The sequence below is a fragment of the Aegilops tauschii genome, chromosome 3 (genome assembly GCF_002575655.3).
Source record: "Aegilops tauschii subsp. strangulata cultivar AL8/78 chromosome 3, Aet v6.0, whole genome shotgun sequence".
Classification (NCBI taxonomy): domain Eukaryota; kingdom Viridiplantae; phylum Streptophyta; class Magnoliopsida; order Poales; family Poaceae; genus Aegilops; species Aegilops tauschii.
In genome coordinates, this window is record NC_053037.3 from 297,601,892 (window position 1) to 297,623,805 (window position 21,914).

Sequence of the window (21,914 nt, forward strand, 5' to 3'; positions counted from 1 at the left end):
TGAAGGCGGGCGCAGCACCGCGGGGCAGAGGGGAGAGGGAAGAGGCCGGGGCCTCATCGCGGGGCTGTAGGGGTTCGGGCAGTGGGCTCGAGGCGGCTTGGGGTGGTTCGGCGAGGGAGAGGACGAGGCGGACGACGGCAACGGGGACGAGGCAGTCCGGCGACGGCGCGGTCGCGGACGAGGTGGCGTCGGCGCGGTCGGCGACGGGGGTGAGGTAGCTTCGACGGGGTCCAGCGATGGCGACGAGGTGGCGGAGACTACGAGCGGCAAAGGGGCACCGATCCCCCTGATCCATATCGGGGGAGGCAGAGGAGGGGCGAGGGAGTGGCGTGGGGAGTCGCGTGCGGGGCTCTCCCCTGGCAGTGCTGGAGGGAGCGGGTGGAGATCGTGGGGGAGTGGGGGGTTGCTTCTAGGGTTCGGTTGGGGGGAGTTGGGGTTATAGGCCAGGGGGTGTGGGGAGTGGGCCGGCCTGCTTGGAGGGGGGCAGTTGGACCGAGGCCCAGTGGGGAAGGGCCTATTCTTTTTACTTTTTACTTTTCTGTTTTCCAATTTCTCCTTTTCTTTTCCATTTTCTTTTTGTACCAAATGAGTTTTGTTTTAAACAAAACTTGGCACATAAATCTAACACAATATATTGAGACGGAACAAAAAGTATGGGGTCAAAAGGAGTTGTCTAACCATTTTTAGAAACTGAAAAGGCCAAATAATTTGTTGCTGGATCAAAATTTAATTCCCAGGGGCATTTTGGGAATTCAAAGGAGGTTGGTTCCAACATGACAAATATCAAGGATTATTTGCCACACTTTGAACATTTAATTTTGCATGTTTGAGAAATTTGAATTTTGCACTTTAATTTGAATTTGAATCATGATTTGGATCAAGTAAGGATAGCAACAGTAATGTGATGACATGACACCATTAGCCGGGGATTACTGTAGCTTAACTATACGGGCGTCACATATTCTCTATGGCTTGCCGATCATCGGGCAAGTCAACCAAAGTCCACACTTTGTTCTCATACATGGATCCCATCTCAGATTTCATGGCCTGAAGCCATTTTGCGGAATCTGGGCTCATCATCGCTTCCTCATAGTTCGTAGGTTCATCATGGTCTAGTAACATGACTTCCAGAACAGGATTACCGTACCACTCTGGTGCAGAACGTACTCTGGTTGACCTACGAGGTTCGGTAGTAACTTGATCTGAAGTTTCATGATCATCATCATTAACTTCCTCACTAATTGGTGTAGGAATCACTGGAACTGATTTCTGTGATGAACTACTTTCCAATTCGAGAGAAGGTACAATTACCTCATCAAGTTCTACTTTCCTCCCACTCACTTCTTTCGAGAGAAAACTCCTTCTCTAGAAAGGATCCATTCTTAGCAACGAATATCTTGCTTTCGGATCTGTGATAGAAGGTGTACCCAACAGTTTCCTTTGGGTATCCTATGAAGACACATTTCTCCGATTTGGGTTCGAGCTTATCAGGTTGAAGCTTTTTCACATAAGCATCACAGCCCCAAACTTTAAGAAACGACAGCTTACGTTTCTTGCCAAACCACAGTTCATATGGTGTCGTCTCAATGGATTTAGATGGTTCCCTATTTAACGTGAATGCAGCCGTCTCTAAAGCATAACCCCAAAACGATAGTGGTAAATCGGTAAGAGACATCATAGATCGCACCATATCTAATAAAGTACGGTTACGACATTCCAACACACCATTACGCTGTGGTGTTCCAGGTGGCGTGAGTTGTGAAACTATTCCACATTGTTTCAAATGAAGACCAAACTCATAACTCAAATATTCACTTCCACGATTGGATCGTAGAAACTTTATTTTCTTGTTATGATGATTTTCCACTTCACTCTGAAATTCTTTGAACTTTTCAAATGTTTCAGACTTATGTTTCATTAAGTAGATATACCCATATTTGCTCATATCATCTGTGAAGGCTAGAAAATAACGATACCCGCCGCGAGCCTCAACACTCATCGGACCGCATACATCAGTATGTATTATTTCCGATAAGTCAGTTGCTCGCTCCATTGTTCCGGAGAATGGAGTTTTAGTCATCTTGCCCATGAGGCATGGTTCGCAAGCATCAAGTGATTCCAAAATCCCATCAGCATGGAGTTTCTTCATGCGCTTTACACCAATATGACCTAAACGGCAGTGCCACAAATAAGTTGCACTATCATTATTAACTTTGCATCTTTTGGCTTCAATATTATGAATATGTGTATCACTACTATCGAGATTCAACAAAAATAGACCATTCATCAAGGGTGCATGACCATAAAAGATATTACTCATATAAATAGAACAACCATTATTCTCTGATTTAAATGAATAAATGTGTTGCATCAAAATCCAGATATAATGTTCATGCTCAACGCTAGCACCAAATAACAATAATTCAGGTCTAAAACTAATCCCGAAGGTAGATGTAGAGGTAGCGTGCTGACGGTGATCACATCGGACTTTGGAACCATTTGCCACGCGCATCGTCACCTCGTCCTTAGCCAATCTTCGTTTAATCTGTAGCCCCTGTTTTGAGTTGCAAATATGAGCAACAGAACCAGTATCAAATACCCAGGCGCTACTATGAGCATTAGTAAGGTACACATCAATAACATGTATATCAAATATACATTTTACTTTGCCATCCTTCTTATCCGCCAAATACTTGGGGCAGTTCCGCTTCAAGTGACTAGTCCCTTTGCAGTAGAAGCACTCAGTTTCAGGCTTAGGTCCAGACTTGGGCTTCTTCCCTTGAGCGGCAACTTGCTTCCTATTCTTCTTGAAGTTCCCCTTCTTCCCTTTGCCCTTTTTCTTGAAACTAGTGGTCTTGTTAACCATCAACACTTGATGCTCCTTCTTGATTTCTACATCCGCAGCCTTTAGCATTGCGAAGAGCTCGGGAATTGTCTTTTCCATCCCTTGCATATTATAGTTCATCACGAAGCCTTTATAGCTTGGTGGCAGTGATTGAAGAACTCTATCAATGACACTACCATCACGAAGATTAACTCCCAGCTGAGTCAAGTGGTTGTGATACCCGGACATTTTGAGTATATGTTCACTGACAAAACTATTATCCTCCATCTTGCAGCTATAGAACTTATTGGAGACTTCATATCTCTCAACTCATGCATTTGCTTGAAATATTAACTTCAACTCCTGGAACATCTCATATGCTCCATGACGTTCAAAACGTCTTTGAAGTCCCGATTCTAAGCCATAAAGCATGGCACACTGAACTACTGAGTAGTCATCATCTTTGCTCTGCCAGACGTTCATATCGTCCGGAGTTGCTCCCGCAGCGGGTCTTGCACCTAGCGGTGCTTCCAGGACGTAATTCTTCTGTGCAGCAATGAGGATAATCCTCAAGTTACGGACCCATTCCGTGTAGTTGCTACCATCATCTTTCAACTTAGCTTTCTCTAGGAACGCATTAAAATTCAAGGGAATGGTAGCATGGCCATTGATCTACAACAACATAGATATGCAAAAACTATCAGGTACTAAGTTCATGATAAATTAAAGTTCAATTAATCATATTACTTAAGAACTCCCACTTAGATAGATATCCCTCTAGTCATCTAAATGATCACGTGATCCATATCAACTAAACCATGTCCAATCATCACGTGAGCTGGAGTAGTTTTCAATGGTGAACATCTCTATGTTGATCATATCTACTATATGATTCACGTTCGACCTTTCGGTCTCAGTGTTCCGAGGCCATATCTGCATATGCTAGGCTCGTCAAGTTTAACCCGAGTATTCTGCACGTGCAAAAATGGCTTGCACCCGTTGTATGTGAACATAGAGCTTATCACACCCGATCATCACGTGGTGTCTCGGCACGACGAACTGTAGCAATGGTGCATACTCAGGGAGAACACTTATACCTTGAAATTTAGTGAGGGATCATTCTTATAATGCTACCGCCGTACTGACAAAATAAGATGCATAAAAGATAAACATCACATGCAATCAAAATATGTGACATGATATGGCCATCGTAATCTTGTGCCTTTGATCTCCATCTCCAAAGCACTGTCATGATCTCGATCGTCACCAGCTAGACACCTTGATCTCCATTGTAGCATCGTTGTCGTCTCGCCAACTATTGCTTCTACAACTATCGATACCGCTTAGTGATAAAGTAAAGCAATTACATGGCAATTGCATTTCATACAATAAAGCGACAGCCATAAGGCTCCTGCCAGTTGCCGATAACTTTTACAAAACATGATCATCTCATACAACAATTTATATCTCATCACGTCTTGACCATATCACATCACAACATGCCCTGCAAAAACAAGTTAGACGTCCTCTACTTTGTTGTTGCAAGTTTTATGTGGCTACTACGGGCTTCTAGCAAGAACCGTTCTTACCTACGCATCAAAACCACAACGATTTTTCGTCAAGTGTGTTGTTTTAACCTTCAACAAGGACCGGTCGTAGTCAAACTCGATTCAACTAAAGTTGGAGAAACAGAAACCCGCCAGCCACCTGTGTATGAAGCACGTCGGTAGAACCAGTCTCATGAACGCGGTCATGTAATGTCGGTCCGGGCCGCTTCATCCAACAATACCGCTGAATCAAAGTAAGACATTAGTGGTAAGCAGTATGACTATTATCGCGAACAACTCTTTGTGTTCTACTCATGCATAGCATGTACGCATAGACCTGGCTCGGATGCCACTATTGGTAACGTAGCATGCAATTTCAAAAAAAATCCTACGATCATGCAAGATCTATCTAGGAGATGCATAGCAATGAGAGGGGAGACTGTGTCCACGTACCCTCGTAGACCAAAAACGGAAGCGTTAGATTAACGCGGTTGATCTAGTCGAACGTCTTCACGATCCAACTGATCCATGTACCGAACGTACGACACCTCCGTGTTCAGCACACGTTCAGCTCGATGACGTCCCTCGAGCTCTTGATCCAGTAGAGGGTCGAGGGAGAGTTCCGTCAGAATGACGGCGTGGTGACGGTGTTGGTGATGTGATCCATGCAGGGCTTCGCCTAAGCACTACGACGCTATGACCGAAGGAGTAAACTGTGGAGGGGGGCACCGCACACGGCTAAGAGAATTATTGGTGTGCCTTTGGGGTGCCCCCTGCCCACGTATATAAAGAAGGGGGAGAGAGGCTGGCGGCCAGGAGGGCTGCACCATGGGAGGAGTCCTACTTGGACTCCTAGTCCAAGTAGGATTCGCCCCCCCCTCCTTTCTCCACCGCAGGGAATAGGAAGGAGAGGGGGAGGGAAACGGAAGGGGGGCGTCACCCCCTCCTCCTTGTCCTATTCGGACTCCCTAGGAGGGGGGGCACGGCCACCCCCTGCGAGCTTCCCTCTCTCTCCCTTAGGCCCATGTAGGCCCAACGCTTCCCCGGGGGTTCCGGTAACCCCTCGGTACTCCGGAAAAATACCCGAATCACTCGGAACATATTCGGCAATATATGAATATTTACCTCTCAACCATTTCGAGACTCCTCGTCATGTCCGTGATCTCATCCGGGACTCTGAACAAACTTTAGTCACCAAAACACATAACTCATAATACAAATCGTCATCGAACGGTAAGCGTGCGGACCCTACGGGTTCGAGAACTATGTAGACATGACCGAGACACGTCTCCAGTCAATAACCAATAGTGGAACCTGGATGCTCACATTGGTTCCTACATATTCTACGAAGATCTTTATCGGTCAAACCGCATAACAACATACGTTATTCCCTTTGTCATCGGTATGTTACTTGCCCGAGATTCGATTGTCGGTATCCTCATACCTAGTTCAATCTCGTTACCGGCAAGTCTCTTTACTCGTTCCGTAATGCATCATCCCGCAACTAACTCATTAGTCACATTGCTTGCAAGGCTTATAGTGATGTGCATTACCGAGAGGGCCCAGAGATACCTCTCCGATACACGGAGTGACAAATCCTAATCTTGATCTATGCCAACTCAACAAACACCTTCGAAGACACCTGTAGAGCATCTTTATAATCACCCAATTATGTTGTGACGTTTGATAGGACACAAGGTGTTCCTCCGGTATTCGGGAATTGCATAATCTCATAGTCAGAGGAATATGTATAAGTCATGAAGAAAGCAATAGCAATAAAACTAAACGATCATAATGCTAAGCTAACGGATGGGTCTTGTCCATCACATCATTCTCTAATGATGTGATCCCGTTCATCAAATGACAACACATGTCTATGGTCAGGAAACTTAACCATCTTTGATTAACGAGCTAGTCAAGTATAGGCATACTAGGGACACTCTGTTTGTCTATGTATTCACACATGCACTAAGTTTCCGGTTAATACAATTCTAGCATGAATAATAAACATTTATCATGATATAAGAAAATATAAATAACAACTTTATTATTGCCTCTAGGGCATATTTCCTTCAGCAACCCGCCGCCTGCAAGATTCGGATCGCAGCAGCAAACTCGTTGCATTGAAGCTCCGTCGGCCGAGATCCGCAGGTTGCAGCATCGTGCGTGTTGCATGGAAGCAACCCGCCACCGGCAAGATCTGCAAGTGAAGCCGTTGGCACCTGTTGGGTGTTGTGTTGGTGGTATTCTTGCATCTAGAGAGGAGAGAAGCAGGGTGGAAGAGAGATAAAGGTGCTTGAAGCAGCTGTTGGCGGCCTGCAGCAGTGCGTGGCGAGTCGCAGCTCCTACGGCGACCGCCGGTCACGAGAGAACTAGTACAAGACGGACTGGGATCAGGTGACATGCCTATAGCATGTCACGCTGCAACATGCGGCCTCCCATCCGCCCTCCAATCTCCATCCAACGTTCCACACGATCCAAGGCAAAAAAATATTCCCAGGCGATAAACTACACAGGCTTGGACCAAATCATGGTGGGTTGCCCGCTCGAAACCAATTTGTGGCGGGGAAAAGTGTTGAGTAAATAGGCAATTTCTCGATTAAATTAATCCACGAGTAAATCACTAGCATGGCATTAACACATATAATCGCATACTGATATTCAGTCAAACTAGCACATACTACGCTAATTGCAGAAAGATCTACGTATAACGCTAGCATGGCTAAAACAGAAAACAGTAGAAGCGGGATAAACGAGTTATACCCTCCAGTAGGCCATGCAGAGGCCGCGGCTTTGGTGGCAGCAGCGGCGTCCTCGGCGGCCTTCTTGTCAGCTTCAACTTTCTCGGCGGCGGTGGACATGGTGATGATGAAGGCGACGCGGACGTAGAGGAAGTAGACGATCGGAAGTGAGCAGTCGCGTAATCGCTGCCCAAAAACCGTTGGCACCTGTTGGATGTTGTGTTGGTGGTATTCTTGCATCTAGAGAGGAGAGAAGCAGGGTGGAAGAGAGATAAAGGTGCTTGAAGCAGCTGTTGGCGGCCTGCAGCAGTGCGTGGCGAGTCGCAGCTCCTACGGCGACCGCCGGTCACGAGAGAACTAGTACAAGACGGACTGGGATCAGGTGACATGCCTATAGCATGTCACGCTGCAACATGCGGCCTCCCATCCGCCCTCCAATCTCCATCCAACGTTCCACACGATCCAAGGCAAAAAAATATTCCCAGGCGATAAACTACACAGGCTTGGACCAAATCATGGTGGGTTGCCCGCTCGAAACCAATTTGTGGCGGGGAAAAGTGTTGAGTAAATAGGCAATTTCTCGATTAAATTAATCCACGAGTAAATCACTAGCATGGCATTGACACATATAATCGCATACTGATATTCAGTCAAACTAGCACATACTACGCTAATTGCAGAAAGATCTACGTATAACGCTAGCATGGCTAAAACAGAAAACAGTAGAAGCGGGATAAACGAGTTATACCCTCCAGTAGGCCATGCAGAGGCCGCGGCTTTGGTGGCAGCAGCGGCGTCCTCGGCGGCCTTCTTGTCAGCTTCAGCTTTCTCGACGGCGGTGGACATGGTGATGATGAAGGCGACGCGGACGTAGAGGAAGTAGACGATTGGAAGTGAGCAGTCGCGTAATCGCTGCCCAAAAACCTATTCGCCCCTCACCCGTACAGGAACCAGAAGGGCGTGGTTTCGGAGACCTGCTCTCCCGTCGACCGTGTACGCGGCGGACGGGATGGAGTCACCGGCGGCAGCAGCAGCAAGGGAACGACGGTGGGCGTGCTGGCGTCTAGGGTTAGGAGACACCGCACACTTATATAGGCGCAACCGCGTGGAGAGACGTGGCAAAAATAAGCGCATAGGTGTAAGCTCGGCTCGATCCCGCGTCGCGGCGGGCGGCGGAGGAGGAGTGCGCGAGGGCATCTTCTCTTCTCAAGCTCCAATAGCATGTAGAAGAGAAACCCTTATAAGGAGGTCCAACTCCTCTTCCACTTCCGGGGTGGAACTAAACTTCCCACTACACCTAATACCATATAACTCACATGGGCCCTTAGAGATTTTTCAGAAATTGCTACATGGGCCTAGAGCCCATCTCAAATTTCAGCAAAAAGGGGAGATTGGCGCTGAGCGTTGCCACCGCAGAGGACAGGCAGGGCAGCGCCGCCGCCGAGGAGGACCCGCAGGGTCGCACCGCCGCCGCCCCAGTGAAGCGCTCCGCCTCGCCGCGGCGGTAATCAACGCCGCCGAGCCCCCGCGGGAACCAGCTCCGTCGAGTCGCCGGGGAACCAGAAGAGGGACGTCGTGCGCCGGGAAGCAGCGACGTGCCGCCGCGGTCCACGGAGGAGCGCCACCCTGACCGCCACGTCCGGTTTCCCAGGTCGCCTCTCCTTTTCCTTCACATCAGTTTGATGCTTGTGCAGTTTGGGTTCAGAGTTAGCACGGTTTGGGTTTAGTTTTGGTTTCAGAATTAGCTGATAATATGTGTAGTTCTATGAGTTTGCATCAATATTACCGCTGCACCAAAACAATGCATTGGAAAATCATTTGAAATCAGATTTTCATATTCTTTGATTCTTGATGCATTTTGAGAGGACAGTGGCAGTAAAAAGAAGAGCTGAATTAGAATCTGAATTCGATGCAATAAATAATATACCAATAATTAAGATGAAGACTCCTATGTTGGTGGAAGCAAGCGAAGTATACACTCCGATTATTTTTTAGGCTTTCCAAGGTGAGTATGAAAGATCAACGGCTGCATGTTGTAGAGTATTGGATGGAAATAACAGATTTGTTTTTGCTATTGCGAGGTTGCATGGAGATTTACAGTTTGAGGAGGAGCGCATAGTGATAGGTGATCCTTTGACCAAAACGGTTTCATGTAGTTGTGGGATGTCCAATAGGACAGGAATCTTGTGTGCACATGGTCTAAAAGTGCTTGATTTGATGAACATAAAGACATTGCCGGCACATTATGTTTTGAAGAGGTGGACTAGAGAAGCTCGCAATGGAAGTATACAAGATAGACAAGGAAGGAATGTGGTAGAAAATCCAAAAATGGAAGCTGAACTTTGATACAAGGATTTGTCTCATAAATTTCACAAAATGGCACAAAAAGCAGCCAACTCTCCACAATGTTGTATTCTATTGGATAATGCACTTGATTCCGTCGCTCCGCATATACATGATTTACTCAATGCATCCACTAGTGCCATGAATGAACTATGTAAAGACAAAGAGAATGTTGACCCAAATGTGCAGCAAGTAGATGAGTTGCTTAGATCTGCATGGCTGAAGAAAAAAGAGGTTCAGTCAAAGAACTTAAGGAGAAAGAAAACATGGCTTGATAAGTTACTCAAGGGGAAGCATAGAGTAACTAAAGGACCAACAAAACAGGGAGAAAAGGTATGTTGCAATTGGTACATGATATGTTGTTATTGCTCATTTGTTAACTAATTACAGTGATTTTTGTTCTCAGCCACAAAGGAAGAAGGATGGTGTGCAACAAAAGAAAAAAGATGGTGTGCAGCCTCAAGTAGAAGTGGAGAAGTATGACAACAACAAAGAAATAAATTTGGTGCTTCAAGAGTGCAATAATATTATGAGTTTCACCCAGCTCTTGACGGCTGACCATGATAATCTGTTCTAGCATGGAAGCTCCTTAGATAATATTTTGTACATGGTGGTGATGATGATGATTATTTGTTCTAGCATGGAACTTGTTAGATAGTATTTTGGACATGGTTAACTATAGTAGTATGGGGTTAACTATATCATTTTAAAGCCTAAGTGTACAAGTGAAATGGCCGTTTGGTGGAGAATTTGAATGTATCGAGCTTTTCAATTACAAGCAAGTGGTACTGAATTTCAATCAAGTGGTACTTAATTTGTATTGTTAAATTACTGTTGTTTTTGTTGCTATATGACTGTTGTTTGCATACAGTTTTTTTGTATAGCTAAGTTTGAAATTTAATTTATGCAAATTCGGTAAAAAAAATAGCTGATGTTTGTACTGTATAATGACTGAAAAGTTAGTGATTCTATTGAACAAACTCTGAAAACAGTAGTCTGATGCATTTCACCTGTGTAGTTTGATCGCCTGGGAATATTTTTTTGCCTTGGATCGATGTGGAACGTTGGATGGAGATTGGAGGGCGGATGGAAGGCCGCATGTTGCAGCGTGACATGCTGTAGGCATGTCACCTAATCCCAGTTCGGTCAGGAGGAGGTGCGGTCGCTGGGCCCGCACGAGATACGTGTCAGGCGGAGGGAGCGGCTTACAGCAAGGAGGGATCAGCCGGCTTAATTTAAGCGTTTTCCAACTTTTTACGAAGTCCTCAACAATACAAAGCTAATGGTGAAAATGTTTAAAGTCGACCAAGCGATTTAATCTGCAAATCAAAAAAAATTCCACCATTCTCACTTGCATACATGCATGAATATGCTTCTCGCGCTAGAGGACATGAGCTAGACCTGTCATGAAATTAAGATCGTATGTACTCCTTCCGTTCCTAAATATTTGTTTTTTTTAAGATTTCAAATGAACTACCATATACGGATGTATATAGACATATTTTAAAGTGTAGATTCATTCATTTTGCTTCGTATGTAATCACTTGTTGAAATCTCTAAAAAGACAAATATTTAGGAACGGAGAAAGTAACAATCATGCATGGATTTTTTAGTAGTCCACCTAGTTCAACTAAATTTGGGGCGTGCTAGGCGATTATCCGGCTAATCCCTCGCGCGGATTAGTCGGGTCAGCCGCCGTCCGATCACACTTAATCTGACGTCTGTCAACAGCCAGCTTTCGTGGTACGGCGCTCGGTCCAGTCCGATGATATGATTGTACATCGCCTTGCTCTCGTGATCTGCACTGCTACGCACGCAACCTGCCAACCTGGTGGGGCAAATTTGACAAATTTGACCTATAGACGAAATCAAATCACAGAATGAACTGTACGTGAAACTATTTCACGCAGCTGACCCTTGGCGCCTAGCTCTCAGGCGCTGCACTAGTGCAACGCCTAGGAGCTAGGCGCTGCACTAGTGCAACGCCTAGGAGCTAGGCGCTACACTGTATAGTGTGGCGCCTAGCTCTCAGGCGCTGCACATTGACTTAGTAATTTTCGGATCACACGGGTGCGACGCTGGCCGTGTAGCGCCTATCTGTGAGGCGTTGCACAGTGTAGTGTGGCGCCTTCGTGTCGGGCGTCACACAAAAAGGTCAGCCGCGTGAAATAGTTTCATGGACAGTTCATTTTGTGATTTGATTTCGTCCATAGGTCAAATTTGTCAAATTTGCCACCTGGTGGTACCTCTTCCGCATCTCGTTGACTAGTGTGTTAGCACTGCGTTTGCTTGCTTCCTGTACCCTGCCATCAACATGCAGCCAAAGCACAAGAAGGCACAAGCTTAAATGAGAAAAATAAAGGGTGTCTGAACTGCTCATTGAGGCTTTGCAACAAGCCTCGTGTTGCACTCAGCATTCTGCAACAGGAACCTTGTTACAATCCCTTGAATAACTTTTGTTTTTTCCTTTGCGGTGTGCAACGTAGTTCGTGTTGCACCCGTGCGTCTTGCAACAAGGGTCATGTTGCAGGCATCTCAGTCAGGGGCATGTGGCATGCAGGCGATGCGACAGAGTTTCTTGTTTAATCCCGCAGTTGAAGGAAGCATTTTTTAAAAACAGAACACATCAAGTGTAATTGACTTGCTGATCATTGCAACAATGTTTTGTCACTACACAAAAAATGATTAAAAAAATCATTGCAACACTCAAAAACATGCAACGGAAATTATTTAGTGTAAGTTGCGGTCGACCCTTACAGCATCACGCATCCCGCTTGCAACAATGACAGTCAGCTCTTGCAGCAATGGCGGTCAACCCTTGAAGCGTCACACGTCCCGCTTGCAGAAATGGTGGTTAGCCCTTGCAGCAACGAAAGACGACCCTTGTAATTCACGCGACCTGTGTCTCGCCTTGCAACAGTTATACTAGCCATTGCGACATTGTGTGTCCCTCTTGCAGCAACAGAGTCGACCCTTGCAACATCGAGCATCCCTCATGCAGCAATGGTGATCGACCCATGCAACGTCCCGCTTATCGCCTTGCAATAGCGGTGTTGTCCATTGAAGCATCATGTGTGCCGCTTGATGCAGCGGGGTTGACCCTTGCAACGTCCAACATCTCGCTCACAACAATGACGGACGACCCTTGCGGCGTCATGTGTCCCATGTTACTGCAATGACATGTCTTATTGCAACGGCGGTCGATCCTTGCAACGGTACACATCCCGTGTTGCAGTAACAATAGACCACATTGCAATGGCAGTCAACCCTTGCAGCGTCCCAACTTGCAGCAACAACAATGAGCCTTGCAACAACGACGATTGGCCTTACCTTATAACGTCACGTGTCCGGGTTTGTAACATCGTTGCCCAAGCCTTGTAGGCGCCCAGATTGCAACATGTCAACAAATTATTTAGTATTTATTTTGACAAAACCAGCTGGGTTCGGTCGGCTAGTAACAACTGAGTTGCAGCGGTACACATCCCTAGTAGCTATGTGATGTGATATGATAGGAGTGTAAGATGTCCACACACGTAAAAAAGGCATGTAAACCTGGGAGCGCTGTGCTCCACGCTCGGGCCGGATCAGACCGCTAGAAGGTCAATCGCTACAGAAACGTAAAGTGAGGGAAGGGACCACGTACGCGTGGCAAGCCAGGGACGCGGCTGATTTACGGAAAGAAATCATCCGGCTGACATCAAGTGTTTTCCACTAAATTTTGCATCGGAACAACATAGTTGGGGAATAGCTGGTCAAGAAACAGACGTGTTTAACAAGCTGGATCTGAAACAATTTAAAGCAACGAGCACAAATATTTTCATAAAAAAAATAGCATTCTCTATTTGAACTGAAGCACATCGAGTCAGAAAGAATTACAATAGCTAAACTAGAAATAATACCATGTGAAATATTATAGTTCCAAATTAACCTAATAATGAAACAAAAGACTAAAGTAGACAAAACAGTTGCCATCCAAAAAGAATTGTGCTTTCACATATCGCAAGACACGAGACTACCGCCAAATGACATTTCGCATCAACCAATTGTCCCCCATGAAACGGAGGGTAAATTTTGAAGCAAATTGACCAATTTCTGATGAAGTGTGCGCGTGCAGTTAGACAATGGTGCTCATTTGTACAGTGATTGGCCACAATGGAAGGCAAAATAGTACACTTGCTTATTGTACAGCAGTTTGCTTCGAAGTTGCTTGTGGCTGATGAGCACTTGAAGCAAAGATGATTGCCTGTCTTCTGAGGGGTCTGACTAATAATTGCTCGTCAGCTATGCCATTTCAGTCCATGAGATACGCTGCCAATTCACTCTTTTGCTTCTGCTGCGCCAGTTTTAGCTTCAACATCCACGGCAGATACTTCCTTGCTTGGTACCTCCACGACTGCATCAGCTTTCACTCCAACATCCCCGACTGCATCAGTTTCCACAACTGTATCAGTTTTCTTTTCAGTATCCACAACTGCATCAGTCTTGATCGGTACCTCCACATAATCGTGACGGACAGCTTGCTCAGAAGATAATGCCGAGCCAGCCAAATCACTCACATTGACATCGGGATCGGGTGAAGCTTCAGAGATAGGATTGTCCAAATCAGATGAGACAGCTGGTTTATCAACTGTTCTCTCTGCCTGTGTCTCAGTAGCTGGGGCTGAAGATTCAGCTGCTTCAGAGGCAGCTTCGTCTGTGCTAGCTTCAGTACGACCAATTGAAACATCTGGATGCCGCTCGGTACCTTCTGCACTTTCTAGTTGCTCATTCTCAGTGCTAAAATTTGTCTGTTTGGTACATTCTGCAGCATCTTCTGCCTCCTTAGCAGGGCCATTTCCATGACCCAAAGTTTCCATTTGATCCTCAGTGCCAATTGCTTCACCATCATCAGCTTCCTCCATGTCTGGGGAAGCCTCCTCGGAGTTGGGAGAGGAAGAAGGAACAGAGGCAGCTAAACGGTCATTGATACCTCTCTCTCCATCAAACGTGAACCAATTTGAATTTGTAAAGAGGGAACTGCTTTTAAACACATGATACATTGCCAATCAGTTACCTCCATCAAGAGAGAAAAATCAAGGGTGCTGTAGTACGATTTAAGATAGCAAATTACCCGTCCGGATCATCTCCCAGACGCAGGGAAGATATTACCACCTCAGCTGATTCGTCATCAAAATAGACATCCTGAAAGGCAAATATAAGAGATTATTAGACTCAAAAGAAAGCAATATACTTGTCGGTGCATTATACATTCCATGGATAAACCAACCATAATGTTATATGTTTCCAAACAAACTTAAAACTACATAGCAGTTCATACTTTATAGTCGGCTTTTTGTACATTGCAGTAAACATTTTTTTAGGAAAGCCTCAGCATTTAATCGCAGTGAATGCTAGAATCGTGTGCAAATAACAAGAGAACAATATGTTACTTAAATGTACCTCATCATCACGTTCAAGTGACCCTTGTGCCTGCATTCAAATGATCAGCGTGTATCATTAATATGTCTGAATATACAATACAGCAGCAGAAACAATAGCAAGATGCAGGGAATAAATATTTTGATAGTAGCGAACTAGCACATTAGCATACCTCTTCAATGTCATCATTGCTGTATATCCCATAGCGGAATGCCTGGCTCAAGTTATTGGCCAGAGCTGCAACATCATAATCCCTGTCTCGGAAGTCATCATCATCACTATCCCTACCACGGTCATGAAGCGAGGTTGGGCGTCTGCAGCATACAAGTCCACCGATACTTAGAGAAAATGAAAGCAAGATATAGCATGCTAAACAAGGAAAGAAAACCTACCCACAAGCCCAATGATAAACATTCTCCACCTCATTTCGCCTGACCAGAACATCTGTCTGCCATTCAACCCATTCACTGTTACCCTACTCAAACAAAAGATTCCAGGTCAAAGTAAGGCATACAAAACTATAGAAAAATCATACTTACAGACAAAGTATTGAGTGGACGCACAAATAGGAAAGATACCTGCAGGTGAGTCTGGATTGTGCTGTTACTATTTCCCAACTGAATGAGTTTATTGGCTATTCTTGTCATGTGACCAACATTCCCAATTTTTGAAGGGGTTTTCCCTTCAGACGGCACAGTAGGCTGCACACAAGAGGCAAAGCATGATGGGGTATTCTTGGTAGTATTAAGTCAAAGCTGTTATAGCATAAATATAACTTACCCCATTAGACTCTGTTGACAAAGAAGAAAGCTTGTCGGCAGCAAGAATTTTACCAACAATGTCACATTCATTAAGAACATGTTCGACAAGTTCTGTTCTTTTACCCTCCAGGCAAGAAACAATTATATTCTCGACATGATGGTGCAAAAAGTTGTTATACGGGTACCTGTTGTTTAACAAACATATGAGATAGCCCTTTAAACGATGATGAAGCAAAAGAAAATAATATATCCATCTTACTCAAAGAATAAGTCAATGGAGCGCTTTATTGCCGATTGGCTGATTAGCTCTTGTTCAGCAGTTTCACTACCAACTGTCAGCAAAACAGAGATGAACTCCACAATCTGTAAAAAAGGGTATATCCAGCTTAACACAAGCGAGCAGGAAATTACCAAGACACTACAACATTGCCGAAATTTAAGAGCATGCAGTGCTAAATAACACTAATACGTTCTATATGGCTAGGTAGAAAGAAATGATATACAAATAGCATTTGATCACACTAGGATCCAAGCATGCATGCATCTCGTCTACGTCTCAACCCCAGGTAACCACACCAAAATTATAGTAGGTCAGTCCAGACAACACTATGCACCTTTACAAAATACAAATAAAGTAAGTCCATCTGGACAGGAAACAAAGAGCTCAAGGCTCAACAATAATCACTACAAGATAGAAATGACCAAATGGTCAACCGAAAGGATTTGCATCATCCAGTACCTTCAGTCGATGTTTCCCCAGAGGTGGGCGTAAACATCCGTAAGTTGTAGGCAAAACATTTTCAGCGGTAGAGGTGTCCAATAAGTTGAGCAAATTACCTACAAAAGTATGTCAGCTATAACAATAAATCTCAAAAAAAAAGATCTAGCAAACCATGACACACAGTGTAGTGTAGACAAAAAGTCTAGAATTGATTAAGGAAGAAGGTTTTCCTAACAAAATCTTGCACAAAATACCCAACACTCACCTAGACTCTCGAGCATACCATCAACTGTCTCAGGACTGGCAGTGACCAATGCCCCATGACTTACGTTGCTTCTGAATGCTTGATAGGAAGCTGATGCCAATCTTTTTGGGTCCAGCAAAGATATGCACACTGACAATGAATGAACCAGCACAGACTTGGGTCTTGATCCTTCAAGAGCATGGCAGAACAACCTCCCAACAAAACTGCAATTGCATAGAACGGAGCATAAATATGTCAGATCCAAAAAGGAAAACCAACAAGGAAACCTACTTGTAAATGTAGGGCTTTGTAACCATCTATGTGAAGCCTCTTTAGATAAAATTAGACATGGACTCTTTACAAGCATAAATTGGACATGGACTCTTTACAAGTAAAGGATTAGAAGAAATGCACGGATATTCTTTCTGTGATTCTCACCACTACCAAAAAAAAAAAATAATGGACTTCCCTGCTGAAAGGTTTTCCCCTGCCCAATAAAGATTAAAAATGTGAAGGCAATAACGTTGTAAGATTGAGACCTTGGACTGCATATCTTTGCAGCGAGAGATGGAGGTGCACATCGAGTCACAGCACAAAGAATTTCGGCAGCATTGGCATGCACTTCAGGAGAGTCCTGCTTGGCAATATCGCAGTATGTCAAATTTCTGCTAGAAACATTTCAATTGAAGTTTTTCAGTGAGAAACTGAATATTGTTATTTAGGAGGCTATGTTTATATAGGTAAAAAATATCTCAAGACAAAATGTTTCTCAAATGAAATGCTAGGTTTGTATGCAATTATGTCTCAAAAATACAAGCAGATATATGCAAAGGCGACAAGGCAAGATAAACAAATAAATGCATTTCCCTAGTGTTATATATTTCCCCAACTCACCGATGAGCTAAACTTATCTGCGATCATTCCAAGAACATCTGTATTTTCTAACCACTGCATTGTATCAGCATAGTTTGAATATATGGTCTCATCAGCACCAATCAGGCGTATCAGCACCTGAAGAATTCCAGGGGCAAAAGCGTCAACCAACTGTAGCAGCCAAAACATCAATCCACTAAATGCAATAATTATCAATAACATCTTACCTCCATTACAGATGTGATGCCAATCAGGTCGACAAGTTGGACAACGATCTCTGGATGCTCCTAATAAAAAATGAGTGTTGTAATCCATTGAAATACTCAAGAATCAAGCTTGTGGGATGAAATTTGTGACCACAGAAGAAAATTGTTCGCATGAAAGCTAGACCCAGTGCAAAATATTAGCTTGCCTTGATTAACCAAACCGCCCAAATATTCAAAGAAAGTACACTAAATGAACATATACCCCATAAGTTTAAGTGTGTTAATAAAATGTTCCTTGTTTATACAAGGACAAGGAATACCTGAACATAATTCATTAGTGGGGCAGTCTTCCGCAGCATCAAACAAATTACCACCTACAACAAATAAGTAATCAAACATACTTCAGCCTTGTAATAAATATGACAGCAACCACAAGATGAAGTCTCAACATCAGATTAACAAAAGGCAAGACCAAACTTCAGCAGGGAACTTCTACAACGAATTTATGCCATGATTCGGATATAAATAATCCAAATAAAATGAAATACCTTACTGAAGTAACCAGATAATAATGTGCTGTGTGGATGATCAGGTTTCACAAATGAGAAAAGCAAATCCATTAACTGCAATGCAGAAGATTAAGAGAAGTAAAATTAGCTAGAATGGTTGTAATGAAACATATCTGACAAAGATGTCAAAAGGACAAGAAAGCTTTTACTCTAACCTCTTCATCCTCTACTAGGGTCCTCAAAATGACATCTATTTCACAAGTAAATATCTCACAAGCAATGAAAGGGAACCTGCAAGGAATGGATGAATTTATACAAAGGAGGAAACTCAGTCCGTAACATCTACAGGCAATGAATGTTAATGGCCAATGGCATACTTGAAAGAGCGCTTTTTTTCAGCGTCATCTGGAACTTCTTCAACAACATAACGAAGCAATTGTTCCACCTGGGCCTTGTCACGGAGGCTACACAAAATATTTCAAGCATTATAGGCTGGGAAATACAACAGTATAAGTTCAAGGAACACTGGATGCCAACAGTCAAGAAAATGAAGGCCAACATAGGTATTTACTATATCACTCATTCATTCAACCAGATGATCTATCAAGAAAACTCAACGTGCCAATTTGGTTTAACAGTACAAAATACTAGTGTAATAACTTGTATTTGCTCAAAAAGGCATCAGATTCACTTCTTTGCAGGTTAATATAAATAAAACTAGGAATCTATTTGGAGAGGAAAAGGAAAGGGGGAATAGAAACAGTTATCCTTGCTTATAAACAAAAGAACTATGTGAACCATCTATTTAGAAGAAAGCATTACTGCCAGCATTACTGCCAAAAACAAACTACAAATTCTGGGCAGATTTTCTTCCTATGATGGGATTAAAACAGCAACTATTAAGTGCAAAAACAATTGTACTTGTATGATATATGTAGACTGGTTCATAATTTCCTTAACTTAATAAGCGACTGTGTTTCCTTTACAACAGTTGCAGCTATCTCAAGAGAAAAGTATAAAATTCTTCATTGTTACTCTAGTGCACAGGATGAAAATGAATAGTAAGGTTATACAATATTAAACATGCCACCCATGTAAACCTCAAGCTAATAACAGAAGCTCAAGGAAATTACAAATTTATGAGTCGGGTGTTCAGTGCTTTGCACTCTTGAATAATTTCATCCTCATCAAGAAGTTCTTCAAGTGTAAAATTTTCCTTGTCTAGGATTGTATCCACCTGAAATAATAATATATTAAGTTAGGTATAAGTTGATTCATAACCTTTGTTTCTACAATACTATGAAAATATATTAAGATATCATTGAGGTTATAAAATTTATTTACATTGACTATGGAATAATATTATAATTATCATTATTATTCATGATTCATGTGGGCCATGAGATGGAATAACGGAGCCACTTAAAATTATCAGACAATTCCGGATACAGCTGAGTTTGGATGATTGAACACAAGATTTTTTTGAAGGCAACTGAACACAATATCAACGAATGGAATTGGAATTAGAAAGGTACTTCGTTTTGCTCAAACATGGTATTATCTCAGAAGAAAATCAGTAGAGACCAAGTAACTCATAAGAATGGGGGGGGAAAAGGAGGAACAGCTACACTGGCACACTGTTCCAGCTAAGTTCTTCATAAAACAGCGTAAGTACCCAACTCATATGAATCTTCAGTTTAGGATGCTAATCAAATAGTATCACACATCAGATCAGAGATTCAGCTTTAGAAACACAGCAGCTTTGCCATATGCATCCCCGTCTACACAACGATCCGAGTCATCCCCAGGGCTAACTTGCATGCAAAACATAACCAAATCCGAACCCAAGGCATTTACTCCATCCCTGCAACCCGCCCCAATCACGAGAACAGCACATGCACGAGCTCGCCAATGCAAAATAACACAACTCGCAGTCGCAGCGCAGCCGGGAACAAAATAAGAGCAAGCGAGCATTACAACCCACAAACAAGTGCCGCACCCAATCCACAGTGTCAATCTAAACAAACGGGTCCACGACCAAGCTCGCAGCCACCGCAGCACATAGGGACGGATGGACGAACCAATCTGAGAGAGCGGAGGGAGATTGGGGGGAGCTACGAGCAGGGAACTCACGGGTGAGGCCGCGGAGAGACCGGTCATGCGCCAGAACATGGTGGCGGCGGCGGTGGATCTAGGGTTTCCGACCCCGGGGAGCGCGAGTCCGCGGCCGAATCCGCGCGAATCCGGGCGGCGGCGGCCGGATTGGGCGGCCGGGGGAGGAGGGTGGATCGGGAGAGGGGCGAGCGGATCGAATTGGGATCGCGGGGGGTGGGAGGCGCACGAGAGGAGGAAAAAACAGCACGCTTTTCTATTTGGGCTTTCCTTGGGTTTGATTTGGCTTGGGAGATGGGGGATTGGAGCTGAGGGGCGCTGTTACTTTTGGCGACGAGGGCAGATGGCGATGGGTCGAATTATTTGCTCACTTGTGTTGTTAAAATAAAAAATAAAGTCTGAACAATGGACTCGTTTCAAAAACTGATTTCTAGGGGTAATGGTTCAACCTTCTCTTCCCCGTGCGTGACGATTCACGCACGATTTGATTTTAACTCCTCACGTACTAATAATGAAGAAATAAGCGAGAAAACAACTGCTCCATCGTCTTCATCGTTGATTCCCCTTCTCCATCAGTCACACACTCGCACCCTGACCTTTGTTTCTTCCCTCTTGCGGACGGTCTTTCTTGACTCCTCCGTCTCCACAAGGGGGATCGATCGACGCGACGAGTGCAGATTGCAAGCCCCGGCAAGCCAGAGTCACTAGAGGTGTGCAACTTGGAGGACCTCCTAGCACCGAGGAGGCGCAAGTACTCTCGAGTTGGCCATCACTTGCGTGAATCGCCAATACATGGTCCACCAACACATGTCGTCGCCCTCGCCCAGCGCAAGCCCCTACACATGTCTCGAGAGAGGAGCGGTCATTAGGAAATGCCAGGGAAGCAGTCACCTAAGAATGAGAGCACAACAACAGTGCTAATTTTTGTATGTCTCTTCATGTTGCGTCGTAATTCCTTTCTCTCACACACACGCCCAGTGAGAGAGAGAGAGAAACACATCACACGGGTAAAGGAGGAGAGGAATCAGAGCATCTCGATCATGATTTGTCTCTACCTGGTTATTAACATTCATCCGGTCCGATATCCCGGCCAGCTGCAATTAATTGTCGATGTCTGGATCAATCTTCTTTGATTTGGCCGATAGGGATCAGGACGAATAAGCGGGGTGATGTTCTTGACATGCTGCTATAACAATGTGGATATGCTCATTGATCCGGACACCATCTACCCCACCCGCCCCGACTGACAAGACGCCCCCAAGTCACAGTTCAAGCCCCAAACACATAATCTTCTCTTCCTCAACTTTTTTTCTGCATTATTATTCCCATTTGGACACCTACGTGGTCCAACTAGAACACGAGTGGGTGCACATGAGATTGAAAGCACGTGTGGGTGTAACTGTGTAAGAATAATACTAATACGCAGAATCATAACTGAAGCATCAACCCCTATCTCTGGATCATCCTCTATGCCTACGCATACAAAAATTCAGAGTCCCAAAAACTGATTAGAGACATTAATGATTGTCATGTATTATCATCGAGCTTGAACTAATTAGCTAAATAAAACTCCATGGCAAATAACAAAGCATATGAGAGTTATAGTATTTACAAA

At 44.2% G+C, this 21,914-nt stretch overlaps 1 protein-coding gene and 1 long non-coding RNA gene across 3 annotated transcripts; one reads left to right on the plus strand and one right to left on the minus strand.

Moving 5' to 3' along the window:
* The first annotated feature begins 8,769 nt into the window (after positions 1-8,769).
* On the plus strand, positions 8,770-10,258 carry LOC109752644 (uncharacterized). Its single transcript, XR_012204940.1, has 2 exons — positions 8,770-9,788; positions 9,862-10,258. It is a non-coding gene; the product is annotated as an uncharacterized lncRNA (long non-coding RNA).
* Positions 10,259-13,269: 3,011 nt separating this feature from the next.
* On the minus strand, positions 13,270-20,616 carry LOC109752646 (uncharacterized). Of its 2 annotated transcripts, none has more exons than XM_020311546.4 (19): positions 20,321-20,616; positions 19,321-19,424; positions 18,565-18,651; positions 18,403-18,478; positions 18,227-18,301; positions 17,999-18,052; positions 17,700-17,759; positions 17,494-17,610; positions 17,139-17,233; positions 16,621-16,823; positions 16,374-16,471; positions 15,894-15,997; positions 15,654-15,819; positions 15,452-15,574; positions 15,266-15,348; positions 15,046-15,187; positions 14,895-14,924; positions 14,566-14,636; positions 13,270-14,474 (listed from the first exon to the last, which is right to left on the minus strand). In XM_020311546.4, exons 1-19 carry the CDS (start codon positions 20,357-20,359, stop codon positions 13,772-13,774), a joined length of 2,430 nt encoding a protein of 809 aa, XP_020167135.1. In that variant the 5' UTR covers positions 20,360-20,616; the 3' UTR covers positions 13,270-13,771. The 2 variants fall into 2 exon arrangements, with proteins under 2 accessions (XP_020167135.1, XP_020167136.1); XM_020311547.4 differs by having other exon boundaries at positions 13,270-14,471; positions 20,321-20,606.
* Between the last annotated feature and the right edge of the window lie 1,298 nt (positions 20,617-21,914).

What these genes read in the sequence shown, in the direction of transcription:
- LOC109752646 (XM_020311546.4), bottom strand. Translation starts at nt 20,359, where the DNA reads ATGTTCTGGCGCATGACCGGTCTCTCCGCGGCCTCACCC. An exon ending in AACACCCGACTCATAAATTT is followed by an intron (nt 18,652 to 19,320) that starts GTAATTTCCTTG and finishes TATTTTGTGTAG; the next exon opens with CCTCCGTGACAAGGCCCAGG. An exon ending in CCCTAGTAGAGGATGAAGAG is followed by an intron (nt 18,302 to 18,402) that starts GTTAGAGTAAAA and finishes TCTGCATTGCAG; the next exon opens with TTAATGGATTTGCTTTTCTC.